This window comes from Oncorhynchus kisutch, linkage group LG11, assembly GCF_002021735.2.
Source record: "Oncorhynchus kisutch isolate 150728-3 linkage group LG11, Okis_V2, whole genome shotgun sequence".
Classification (NCBI taxonomy): Eukaryota; Metazoa; Chordata; class Actinopteri; order Salmoniformes; family Salmonidae; genus Oncorhynchus; species Oncorhynchus kisutch.
The window spans coordinates 9,981,176-9,994,340 of NC_034184.2; the positions used below are offsets into that span (position 1 = coordinate 9,981,176).

The window sequence follows — 13,165 nt, forward strand, 5'->3', positions numbered from 1 at the left end:
AATTATGCTGTTAATGTCACTTTGATGAAGCTGTAATTTCAAGATGATTTAAACCCACCTCTGGCTGTAATCACATTCTACTTAAAGAGATGTTATTGCTGAGTCTTTCTGACTTGTTGTTGGTGTCTCCTGTTCTCTGCAGAGATAGTGCATTACTACCTGTACTGCAGCCAGGCCCTCCCCAACCCATTCCAGCAGGTACTACTCATCAGCACCAGCACCGGTTCAATGATAACTGTTTTGACCTCTGTCTCCCTGTTTCTCTCTCTCTTTTTCCCACCCTCCCTCCCTCCCTCTCTCTCATGGGGTTCAATAAGGTCTCTAAGCTTCTCAGGAGGAGAGGAAGAGGTTTTTAGATCAGGGTGTCAGGCAGTGAGAAGTAGTCTTTCTCTCTCCAGCCTCAGCTAGCTCCATAACCCAATGGACTTCAGCTCCTATTATGCTGTGCTTGTAGACATGCCCCTCAGGATCAATACGCTGTGCTTGTAGACATGATGCCCCTAAGGATCAATGGAATGCAGTAACAGAGTGCAGGTAAGCGTGACCCAGTCTGATAACCAACTCAGTCAGAACACACATGAGCACAGAGATCGCTCACTGAGACACACACACACACACACACACACACACACACACACACACACACACACACACACACACACACACACACACACACACACACACACACACACACACACACACACACACACACACACACACACACACACACACACACACACACACACACTTCCCTGACTCCTTTGTCCCAGATATTTCCAGCCTACCTGTAAATTGCAACATTGTATATTTTGTAATACATTGAAGCACCTTAACATGTTATCTATTCATTCATCTAGCATTAAACCTGTCAGTACTGTATCTTCAGTTATGCCAGCCTGCCCTTGTACCTCACTACTGTTCTTTAAGTGAGTTATTGGATTGTTGACATGCTACCGAGACAAACTGACAATGTTAGATGGCAGGAGATACATGATGGCTGCTGCTATGGTTGCTGGTTTGGGTAGTTCAATAACGGACTGTCTGTGTCAGTGTGCACTTACTGCACCAGTCTATTTTGTAATGGTTGGGAACACTGTTTTGATTTAGATGTTGTTTGATGATTTCAATGTTTGAGTCATACCATTCACACTACAGCCAGCATTCTTTAGATCCATTTTAGGGCTACATTCATGAGGTTCCCAGTCTACTAGCTGTTCTGGGGTGGAGCACGCAGAGTAGACTGACCAGATTCTGGTGGATGACGGACTTGCTGTTAATGATTGGGCTTTTGTTGCCCTCTGCTGGACTAAAGCTAAACTGCCAAGCCCACTAATGTATGATAATTAATATATCCAGAGGTTGACATGTTGTTTTGTGTGTGTGTGTTTGCAGTCTCTGACCATCTTCCAGAGGTCTCTGACCACCATGCAGATACAGATACAGGGCCTGCTGCAGTTCGCTGTGCCTCTCTTCCCAACCGCCGAGGTCAGTGTTTCATTTTCCTGTGGTATAGTGAGACCGTCCGTGTAAGCATTGAATGTTATGTGTACTGAGTACTACACTTGTCTTTTCCACAGAGAGACCTACTGGGCATTCAGCACCTACTCAACTCATCAGAGGCTAGCCTCCACCAGCTAACTGCCCTACTGGACTGTAGAGGACTCAACAAGGTGCAGTCACATAGACAGACATGTTTACATCGTTGGGTAGTACACACAGTAGTACACTACTGGATACCAATGCACGGCAGCACTGACAATGTATCTAGTTCTACAGGATGGTGACTCTGCTGTGTATATATGCAATGCCAGGATTGTGGGTTTGATTCCCAGGGCCACCCATGCGTCAAATGTTTGCATGACTGTTTGCATGACTCTAAGTCCCTTTGGGGGAAAAAAAACATTTTGCTAAATGGCATTTGTCATTGTTATTATATGATATAATATATACACAACATGTCTCAGATAGACTGGGAACATTGTCTGCGCTCTGCTAATGTGTGTGTGTGTGCGTGCGTGTATGCGTGCGTGCGTGTGCGTGTGTGTGTTTTCTTTGTCCACGCTGTAGGACTACCTGGATGCCCTGATCGGTGTGTGTTATGATGGGGTAGAGGGCCTGCTCTACCTCTGCCTCTTCTCCATCCTGGCAATTTGTGCCTTCTGTGCCATGCTGTGTGCCATCCCCCGGGCATGGACACATATCACCAGCAGGTTAGGAGGGGCCCTCCCACTGAGTCTCTTTCATTACATTTACATGACATTTGAGTAATTTAGCAGACACTCTTATCCAGAGCATTGTACAATCAATGCATTCAAATAAAGTAGGTAAAACAACCACTATCACGATCATAATCACCAGGAGAGTAAACCAGAGCTAGTAAGAATCAGTCACTCTCTTTCTCTCTATCACCCTTTTATAGAACCAGAGTGTATATACAGTTGAAGAAGGAAGTTTACATACACTTAGGTTGGAGTCATTAAAACTTGTTTTTCAACCACTCCACAAATTTCTTGTTAACAAACTATAGTTTTGGCAAGTCAGTCAGGCAAGACATCTACTTTGTGCATGACATAAATCATTTTTCCAACAGTTGTTTACAGACAGATTATTTCACTTATAATTCACTGTATCACAATTCCAGTGGGTCAGAAGTTTACATACACTAAGTTGACTGTTCCTTTAAACAGCTTGGAAAATTCCAGAAAATGATGTCATGGCTTTAGAAGCTTCATGTAGGCTAATTGACATCATTTGAGTCAATTGGAGGTGTACCTGTGGATGTATTTCAAGGCCTACCTTCAAACTCAGTGCCTCTTTGCTTGACAACATGGGAAAATCAAAAGAAATCAGAAAAGACCTCAGAAAGAAATTGTAGAACACAAGTCTGGTTCATCCTTGGGAGCAATTTCCAAACGCCTGAAGTTACCACGTTCATCTGTACAAACAATAGTACGCAAGTATAAACACCATGGGACCACTCAGCCGTCATACCGCTCAGGAAGGAGACGCGTTCTGTCTCCTAGAGATAAACATCATTTGGTGCGAAAGGTGCAAATCAATCCCAGAACAACAGCAAAGGACCTTGTGAAGATGCTGGAGGAAACAGGCCCCAAAAAATCTATATCCACAGTAAAACAAGGCTTATATCGCCATAACCTGAAAGGCCACTCAGCAAGGAAGAAGCCACTGCTCCAAAACCGCCATAAAAAAGCCACTCTACGGTTTGTAACTGTACACGGGGACAAAGATGGTACTTTTTGGAGAAATGTCCTCTGGTCTGATGGAACAAAAATAGAACCGTTTGGCCAAAATAACCATTGTTATGTTTGGAGGAAAAAGGTAGAGGCTTGCAAGCCGAATACCACCATCCCAAGCACGAGGGTCGCAGCATCATGTTGTGGGGTTGCTTTGCTGCAAGAGGGACGGGTGCACTTCACAAAATAGATGGCTTCATGAGGAAGGAAAATTAGGTGGACATATTGAAGCAACATCTCAAGACATCAGTCAGGAAGTTGAAACTTGGCCGCAAATGGGTCTTCCAAATGGACAATGACACCAAGCATACTTCCAAAGCTGTGGCAAAATGGCTTAAGGACAACAAAGTCAAGGTATTGGAGTGGCCATCACGAAGCCCTGACCTCACTCCTATAGAAAAGTTGTGGGCAGAACAGAAAAAGCGTGTGCGAGCAAGGAAGACCATAAACCTGATTCAGTTACACCTGCTCTGTCAGGAGGAATGGGCCAAAATTCACCTTATTAACTTATTGTTTGGAAGCTTGTGGAAGGCTACCCAAAACGTTTGACCCACGTTAAACAGTTTAAAGGCAATGCTACCAAATACTGAGTGAATGTTAACTTTTGACCCACTGGGAATGTGATGAAAGAAATAAAAGCTGAAATAAATAATTCTCTCTACTATTATTCTGACATTTCACATTCTTAAATTAAAGTGGTGATCCTAACTGACCCAAGACAGGGAATCTTTACTAGGATTAAATGTCAGCAATTGTGAAAAACTGAGTTTGAATGTATTTGGCTATGGCAAGAACAGCTCAAATAAGCAAAGAGAAACTACAGTCCATCATTACTTTAAGAGTTGAAGGACTGTTAATACGGAAAACTTCAAGAACATTCAACGTTTCTTCAAGTGCAGTCGCAATTGGACCACCACAGGAATAGGAGACCCAGAGTTACCTCTGCTGCAGAGGATACGTTCATTAGAGTTACCAGCCTCGGAAATGGCAGCCCAAATAAATGCTTCACAGAGTTCAAGTAACAGACACATCTCAACATCAACTGTTCAGAGGAGACTGTGAATCTGGCCTTCATGGTCGAATTGCTGCAAAGAAACCACTACTAAAAGACACCAATAAGAAGAAGAGACTTGCTTGGGCCAAGAAACACAAGCAATGGACATTAAACCAGTGGAAATTTGTCCTTTGGTCTGGAATCCAAATTGGAGATGTTTGGTTCCAGCCGCCGTGTCTTTGTGAGACGTGGTGTGGGTGAATGGATGATCTCCGCATGTGTTTTTCCCACCGTAAAGCATGGAGGAGGAGGTGTAATGGTGTGGGGGTGCTTTGCTGGGACACGGTCAGTGATTTATTTAGAATTCAAGGCACACATAACCAGCATGGCTACAACAGCATTCTGCAACGATACACCATCCCATCTGTTTTGCGCTTAGTGGGACTATCATTTGTTTTTCAACAGGACAATTACTCAACACACCTCCTGGCTGTGTAAGGCCTATTTGACCAATAAGAAGAGTGATGGAGTGCTGCATCAGATGACCTAGCCTCCACAATCCCCCGACCTCAACCAAATTGAGATGGTTTGGGATGAGTCGGACCACAGAGTGATGGAAAAGCAGCCAACAAGTGATCAGCATATGTGGGAACTCCAAGGCAGTTGGAAAAGCATTCCAGGTGAAGCTGGTTGAAAGAATTCCAAGAATCTGCAATGCTGTCATCAAGGCAAAGGGTGGCTATTTTAAGTATCGAAAAACCCTTTGACCGGTTGTGTGTCCTTGTTTTCCATGAAAATATACATGAAATGAGTTGCAAAATGAATAGGAAATATAGTCAAGACGTTGAAAAGGTTATAAATAATGATTTTTAATTGATATAATAATTGTGTCCTTCAAACTTTGCTTTCGTCAAATAATCCTCCATTAGCAGCAATTACAGCCTTGCAGACCTTTGGCATTCTTCTTGTCAATTTGTTGAGGTCATCTGAAGAGATTTCACCCCATGCTTCCTGAAGCACATCCCACAAGTTGGACTGGCTTGATGGGCATTTCTTATGTACCATGCGGTCAAGCTGCTCCCACAACAGCTCAGTAGGGTTGATATCCGGTGACTGTGCTGGCTACTCCGTTATAGACAGAATACCAGCTGACTGCTTCTTCCCTAAATAGTTATTGCATAGTTTGGAGCTGTGCTTTGGGTCATTGTCCTGTTGTAGGAGGAAATTGGCTCCAATTAAGCTCCTTCCTCATGGTATGGCATGGCATTGCAAAATGAAGTGATAGCATTCCTTCTTCAAGGTCCCGTTTACCACAACCAAAGTACCCCAAGACAATCACATTGCCTCCACCATGCTTGACAGATGACGTCAAGCACTCCTCCAGCATCTTTTCATTTTTTCTGCGTCTCACGAATGTTCTTTGTGATCGTCTTTTTCGATTCGTCTGTCCGTAACACTTTTTTCCAATCTTCCTCTGTCCAGTGTCTGTGTTCTTTTGCCCATCTTTTATTTTTATTGCCTAGAAGGCCATCAACTTTGCCTAGAAGGCCATCATCCCGGAGTCGCCTCTTCACTGTTGACTTCGAGACTGGTGTTTACGGGTACTATTTAATGAGCTGCCAGTTGAGGACTTATGAGGCGTCTGTTTCTTAAACTAGAAACTCTAATGTACTTGTCCTCTTGCTCAGTTGTGCACCGGGGCCTCACACTCCTCTTTCTATTCTGGTTAGAGCCAGTTTGCCCTGTTCTGTGAATGGAGTAGTACACAGCATTGTACGAGATCTTCAGTTTCTTGGCAATTTCTCACATGGATTAGTCTTCATTTCTCAGAACAAGAATAGACAGACGAGTTTCAGAATAAAGTGCTTTGTTTCTGGCTATTTTGAACATGTAACCAAACCCACAAATGCCGATGCTCCAGATACTCAACTAGTCTAAAGAAGGCCAGTTTTATTGCTTCTTTAATCAGAACAACAGTTTTCAGCTGTGCTAACATAATTGCAAAAGGGTTTATTAATTATCATTTAGCCTTTTAAAATGATAAACTTGGATTAGCTAACACAACGTGCCATTGGAACACAGAAGTGATTGTTGCTGATAATTGGCCTTTGTAGATATTCCATAAGAAAATCAGCCATTTCCAGCTACAATAGTCATTTACAACATTAACAATGTCTACTCTGTATTTCTGATCAATTTTATGTTATTTTAATGGATGAGAAATGTGCTTTTCTTTCGAAAACAAGGACATTTCTAAGTGACCCCAAACTTTTGAACAGTAGTGTACATACAGTGCATTTGGAAAGTATTCAGACCCCTTGACTTTTTTCACGTAAAAAAAATCTATCAGAAATATCACATTTCAAATCAAATCCAATTGTATTAGTCTGGAGTATTTACATAAGTATTCAGACCCGTTACTCAGTACTTTGTTAAAGCACCGTTGGCAACGATTACAGCCTCGAGTCTTCTTGTGTATGACGCTACAAGCTTGGCACTGCTTTATTTTGGGAGTTTCTCCCATTCTTCTCTGCAGATCCTCTCAAGCTTTGTCAGGCTGGATGGGGTCACTGCACAGCTATTATCATCTCTCCAGAGATGTTAGATCAGGTTCAAGTCCAGGCTCTGGCTGGGCCACTCAAGGACATTCATAGACTTGTCCCGAAACCACTCCTCTTTACCTTGGCTGTGTGCTTAGGGCCGTATATATACATATAGAACCAGAGTGTGTACAGTACATCCGTTGTGTTTATACTGTATGTACACCTTACAAGTCACTAAATCATCTATGTTGCTTGACTCCACCCTTCTTCTTCTCTCCAGGGAGCGTGATTATGACGATATAGACGAGGGTGACCCGTTTAACCCTCAGGCCAGACGCATGACGACCCACGACTCCAACCATGCCACCAACATGCACAGCTTCTGCAGCTACAGCTGCAGTGTGGGCAGCCAGAGCAGCCTTCACCCACCTGCCGCCCATGCTGCCCAGACTGTGTCCAACGCACCCGTCTCAGAGTACATGTGAGTCCAGCCCTGGCCTGGTTTTGACTGTATGGTAATGCACAGTCTAGTATGCTATACGTATGAACATACTGAAGCTACAGTAAAGCTAACTGTAAACTGTAAGGATCATGCTCGCTAAGAAGGCATACTGGCCCAGATTGAAATGTTACTGGCTAGATTTTTGGTGATTGGGAATGTTTGTTTAGCAGACGCTTTCTCTCTCTCCCTCTCTTTCTCCCTCCTCAGGAACCAGTCAGTGTTGTTCGGGGGAAACCCGCGGTACGAGAACGTTCCTCTGATCGGGAGAGGCTCTCCGCCCCCCTCGGTGCGTTGGGTCCCAGAGGCCAAGTCCTTTTTATGATGTCACTCATGGTTGGGGTCAATTCCAATGAGGAGAATTGAAATGTACGTTTCAGAATGCTTCCTGAATTGACTAAATTGAAATTGAATTGACCCCAACCCAGATGCCACTCTCCCACATACTATCAAGTCAATCAGCATTGTAATACTGATCTTTCTCTCACCACCATTTCTGTTATGTTATTTAATTCTGATTCAGTGACCCGCTAGGACTTTTTTCTGCATCTATTTTCTGTTTGTAGTGTCAACTCTGGTAAAGAGTTCCCCCATATGATGCTCTACATGATGCCTTCCTTAACTTGTTCAAGTCGGTGTTACTTTGAAGTTGTTTAAATTGTTGTTGTAATTGGTTTCTCACGAGTTATGACGTGACAGTTTTTCACAAGATATGACATCCACATGACAACATATTTCCACTTAGGATTTTGATCATGATCATCAGTTTGATCACATATCAAATCAAAGTTTGATTAGGGACGTATCAGTATCAGAGAGAACTCTGCTAACGTTGTGCCTTTACCTGTCTGTCTAACATAGGTGTAGATTGTGACTCTTTTCAGAGGGAATAGGACAGTGAGAGGGAAGTTTAACATAGGTATACTGTAGTGTACATGTCCATGCATTTAAGATGAGATGGAAGCGTGTTATTTAGACCAATGCCCAGGGGAAGATCTCACAGGTGTCAGTCCATAGTTGGTAACTTTACTTCTCTCTAAAGGTCAGTCTCTCTCTGTCTCTGGTCCTCATCATAAATGCACCTTGTAATGGCAGCTATTTAGATCAATTATCCTCTCCTGTCTCCTGTCAAAGGCCTGCTGTGCCTAATGGAATTTCATGAAGAGACATATCTTATGCATCGCATATATTATGGGTTTCTGAGCCTGTTTACATCTACTGTAGCTGCCTGCCATCCTTCCCATGGGAAGATGTATTTGTAGTTGACTGAATGTAAGGTTTATTACCTTTAGACTAATGCTGAGTCCCAAATGGCACCCATATGGCTCCTGTCACAAGCAGTGGACTATACAGGGAATAGGGTTCCATTTGGGATGCATTGAGTTTTATACCGTATCTACCTCGGTGTTTTCCCCTGCCCTATCTCTCTACTACCAGTCTCTAGCCAAGAAGCTGTGACGATCTCACTGGTAATGTCATGTGGTGTCCTCTGGACATACCTACCTTCTACGGGGCGTGGCACTCTACTTTTTCAGCTAACAGCTTCTTTTATATTGTTTATTTGTTTGTTCGTTGTTTATATGTTTGTTTGTATTTGATTTCTTTCTTCTTTTTTTAATCAACTTTTGGAGGTATACACTCAGCAATTTAGAAACGGAGTAAGTTGTTTTCTGCTCCTCTTTGGACCTCTCTGTTGTCTGAAGGATAAGATAGACTCCCAGTTGCTTTTCCCCCTGCCTTCGTTTCAAATCATAAAATGTTAATTCATCTCCATTTTCATTTTGGTACTGCATTTTCTATTTCACATCTGGCATGGCTTTGAACTACCAACCTTACTGTTCAGGACATCATCATCATCACCATCATCATTCCAGTTGTATGTTTGACCGAGTCAGGTCTGTCTCCCCCCGCTGGTGGGATTGTGGTGGTGTCACCTATCCTCACATCTCCCTGGGTTGGGACCTTCAGAGACAGATCGGCAGTCCTATGTGTGCATGGCGTAAACCTTCCCTTCCCGGTATTCCCCCTGTTTCACCTACTGTCTGAGAAGGCTTGGTCCATAAGGAGGGGCCTACTGTGTTGTCTGACTCCCAATCCCCTCAACTGTTTTGTTAGAATGCTTGCATTAGGCACCCTATTGTCTTCACTACCTCCCCTTTCTTCCTGTCTAGCTGGCTAAATACTGTTCTGAAAGAGTCCTGTGTTCTTCTATACTGTTGTCATTCTCTATACGTTACCTGGTGTTGTCTCTAATTGTGTGTCCTGTGACATTCTGTTTCCCACAGTACTCCCCCGGCATGAGGGCTACATACCTGTCCATGACTGAGGACCAGATCAGACACTTTGGGAATGATTTCCAGGCATAGAGCTGCTCCTCCCTCCCTCCTCCTCTTTAATCTCTGCCATCTCCAAGAGGGTTCTCAAACAGGCAAACACACATACACACACAACTACTCCAGCAGTGTGTGACTTTGTGGCTGCTACACGGACCCACTTCTCGTCCAACTCACTGGACTGGACCAAGGCCTGATATGAGGAAAGGTGTGACACACACAGTTGTCACATCCCAAACCCCAGAGCCCAGTGTCTATGTCTTAGTCACCATGACTCCAGCCCATAGAATTAGAATGATTCTATTATGTGATTCTATTCAATCTATTTCAGTTCTCCCTTGCTGTCTCCAGAGAATGCAGCAATGTAAAGCCCTACTATTCCACTTCCACATTGCATGTTGTGTCCACTGTCTGAAGGTGTAGTCAAAAGAAATTCTGCCGAAGTTCTCTTGGAAATAACACCAAACTTTTCTAATAGCTTTAGATTGAAATATTTTGGTTTGTCTGCAGCATTTGTTTTAGGCAAGACCTTTGAAAATGTAAGAAAGAGAAATTATATATATTTTTTATTTTCATTTCATTTGACCTATAACATCAAACTTACAACATGTCCTTAGGCCACCAATTCAGTATGTGAGTCCTCATATTTCCCAGCTCTTTGTGTAGTAGTAGTGTTGAAAAAAAATGGTAAAATGGAAATTGTCATAATAATGATTTCTTTTAAAACCGCTAGCTTGATTCATTCACTCTGACGAGACAACAGCAACTTTTACAGGAAATTGCTTTTATAATGATCTATTGTTCAGATACTAATGATATGATTAGTCTATTTTGAAATTAAACTTCTTCTAAAACATATGTTAAGAATGGAAGCATGTTTTTGTGCCTATAACCACTCCCTATTCACCTAAAAATATGTTCTATAATAGCTACTGTAGGTCTATGACTGTTAACTCAAAAGGAGGGTCCATACTATGACTGTTGATACCTGATACTCCAACACATTTGTATTTGTTTAAATTGGCCAAGAACAAGTACATCAGAAATGACATTCACACTCTTAGAACTGGAAAGTGTCTACTGTCAAAGGGTCCTCCCTTTTCCTACACGGCTACAAACGACACATACTGTATATGCCATAATAGTAGTTATATGTTTCCACATACACCTCAGACCTAAACATTGTGAAGCACAAACCTAACCCTGACTGTATGGTAGGGCCTGGGATAGGGGCCCTACACCCTGCCCTCTCTACACTATGCCCTCCCTACACCATGCCCTCTCTACACTATGCCCTCCCTACACCATGCCCTCTCTAAACTATGCCCTCCCTACACTATGCCCTCCCTACACTATGCCCTCCCTACACTATGCCCTCCCAACACTATACCCTCCCAACACTATGCCCTCCCGACACTATGCCCTCCCGACACTATGCCCTCCCAACACTATGCCCTCCCTACACCATGCCCTCCCTACACCATGCCCTCTCTACACTATGCCCTACCAACACTATGCCCTCCCTACACTATGCCCTCCCTACACCATGCCCTCCCTACACTATCCCCTCCCTACACTATCCCCTCCCTAAACTATGCCCTCCCTAAACTATCCCCTCCCTACACTATGCCCTCCCAACACTATGCCCTTCCTACACTATGCCCTCCCAACACTATGCCCTTCCTACACTATCCCCTCCCTACACTATGCCCTCACAACACTATGCCCTTCCTACACTATCCCCTCCCTACACTATGCCCTCTCTACACTATGCCCTCCCAACACTATGCCCTCCCAACACTATGCCCTCCCAACACTATGCCCTTCCTACACTATCCCCTCCCTACACTATCCCCTCCCTACACTATCCCCTCCCTACACTATGCCCCCCCTACACTGTGCCCTTCCTACACTATCCGCTCCCTACACTATCCGCTCCCTACACTATGCCCTCCCAACACTATGCCCTCCCAACACTATCCCCTCCCTACACTATGCCCTTCCTACACTATCCGCTCCCTACACTATGCCCTCCCAACACTATGCCCTCCCAACACTATCCCCTCCCTACACTATGCCCTCCCAACACTATGCCCTCCCAACACTATCCCCTCCCAACACTATGCCCTCCCAACACTATGCCCTCCCAACACTATGCCCTCCCAACACTATGCCCTCCCTACACTATGCCCTCTCAACACTATGCCCTCCCAACACTATCCCCTCCCTACACCATGCCCTCCCAACACTATGCTCTCCCAACACTATGCCCTTCCTACACTATGCCCTCCCAACACTATGCCCTCCCAACACTATCCCCTCCCTACACTATGCCCTCCCAACACTATCCCCTCCCTACACTATGCCCTCCCAACACTATCCCCTCCCTACACTATGCCCTCCCAACACTATCCCCTCCCTACACTATGCCCTCCCAACACTATCCCCTCCCTACACTATGCCCTCCCAACACTATCCCCTCCCTACACCATGCCCTCCCAACACTATCCCCTCCCTACACTATGCCCTCCCAACACTATCCCCTCCCTACACTATGCCCTCCCAACACTATCCCCTCCCTACACTATCCCCTCCCAACACTATCCCCTCCCTACACTATGCCCTCCCAACACTATGCCCTCCCTACACTATCCCCTCCCTACACTATGCCCTCCCAACACTATCCCCTCCCTACACTATGCCCTGCCAACACTATCCCCTCCCAACACTATGCCCTTCCTACACTATCCCCTCCCTACACTATGCCCTCCCAACACTATCCCCTCCCTACACCATGCCCTCCCAACACCATGCCCTCCCAACACTATCCCCTCCCAACACTATGCCCTTCCTACACTATCCCCTCCCTACACTATGCCCTCCCTACACTATACAGATACCCCTCTGTGTTGCATGCTCTTCTCCATTCAGAAAGTCCTGCACAGTGTCTGACACAGGATTTTATGTTTTGAGCCATCATTTGAACAGACTAAGACTGTTATTTTGGACTACCGGTATTCATATTTTCTTTTATGGTTGTCCCAATGTGCCACGGGTTGTGTTTTAAACCAATAAAGCCCTTGGGAGCGAGTTGCTCTGCCACAATATCAGATATTTTTTCAGAGGCCATTGTTATATGATGGCATTCAGTTGTATGTATATTGTAATAAAAACATATAAACTTGAGTTTTGGTCATGACTTGGAAATTGCTGAAAACTGGAGGAGAAATTGTGTTCAGATATCAGTTTTAACCTGATTAATGATAATTGTCTTCCATTTTGAGAAACATAGTCATACTCTGAATGAACATTCTGTTTTCATCTTTTGTCAGTTCATGTTTAATTCTGTAGGGTTTTGTTATGTTATTTTCTGTTTATTTTTCAGTTTGAGTCCATGTGAACTAGCACTGTCTTCAACTATTGAGTGGTGATTGATTTCTATGTATCCTCAGAGATGGGGTGTAATTGTAAGTTAATAAAATACTTTTGTGTAGCTAGTATTCTCATGTGTTTGGTGTATCTTCATTATGTTAATGCGTTGT

The 13,165-nt window shown here is 44.0% G+C and overlaps 1 protein-coding gene across 3 annotated transcripts in view; it reads left to right on the forward strand.

The window, feature by feature from the left end:
* The window catches only part of LOC109900070 (protein tweety homolog 2-like), a 131,914-nt gene extending 118,791 nt beyond the window's left edge, over positions 1-13,123 (forward strand). For 2 of the 3 annotated variants that reach the window (XM_031835237.1, XM_031835239.1), the window contains exons 8-15: positions 143-198; positions 1,393-1,485; positions 1,578-1,670; positions 2,068-2,210; positions 7,072-7,272; positions 7,501-7,579; positions 8,922-8,948; positions 9,576-13,123. In XM_031835237.1, coding sequence (XP_031691097.1) covers positions 143-198; positions 1,393-1,485; positions 1,578-1,670; positions 2,068-2,210; positions 7,072-7,272; positions 7,501-7,579; positions 8,922-8,948; positions 9,576-9,656 — 773 coding nt within the window. In that variant the 3' untranslated portion in view covers positions 9,657-13,123. The remainder of the gene's footprint in view (positions 1-142; positions 199-1,392; positions 1,486-1,577; positions 1,671-2,067; positions 2,211-7,071; positions 7,273-7,500; positions 7,580-8,921; positions 8,949-9,575) is intronic. The other variant, XM_031835238.1, reaches the window with a different exon arrangement.
* The last annotated feature ends 42 nt before the right edge of the window (positions 13,124-13,165 follow it).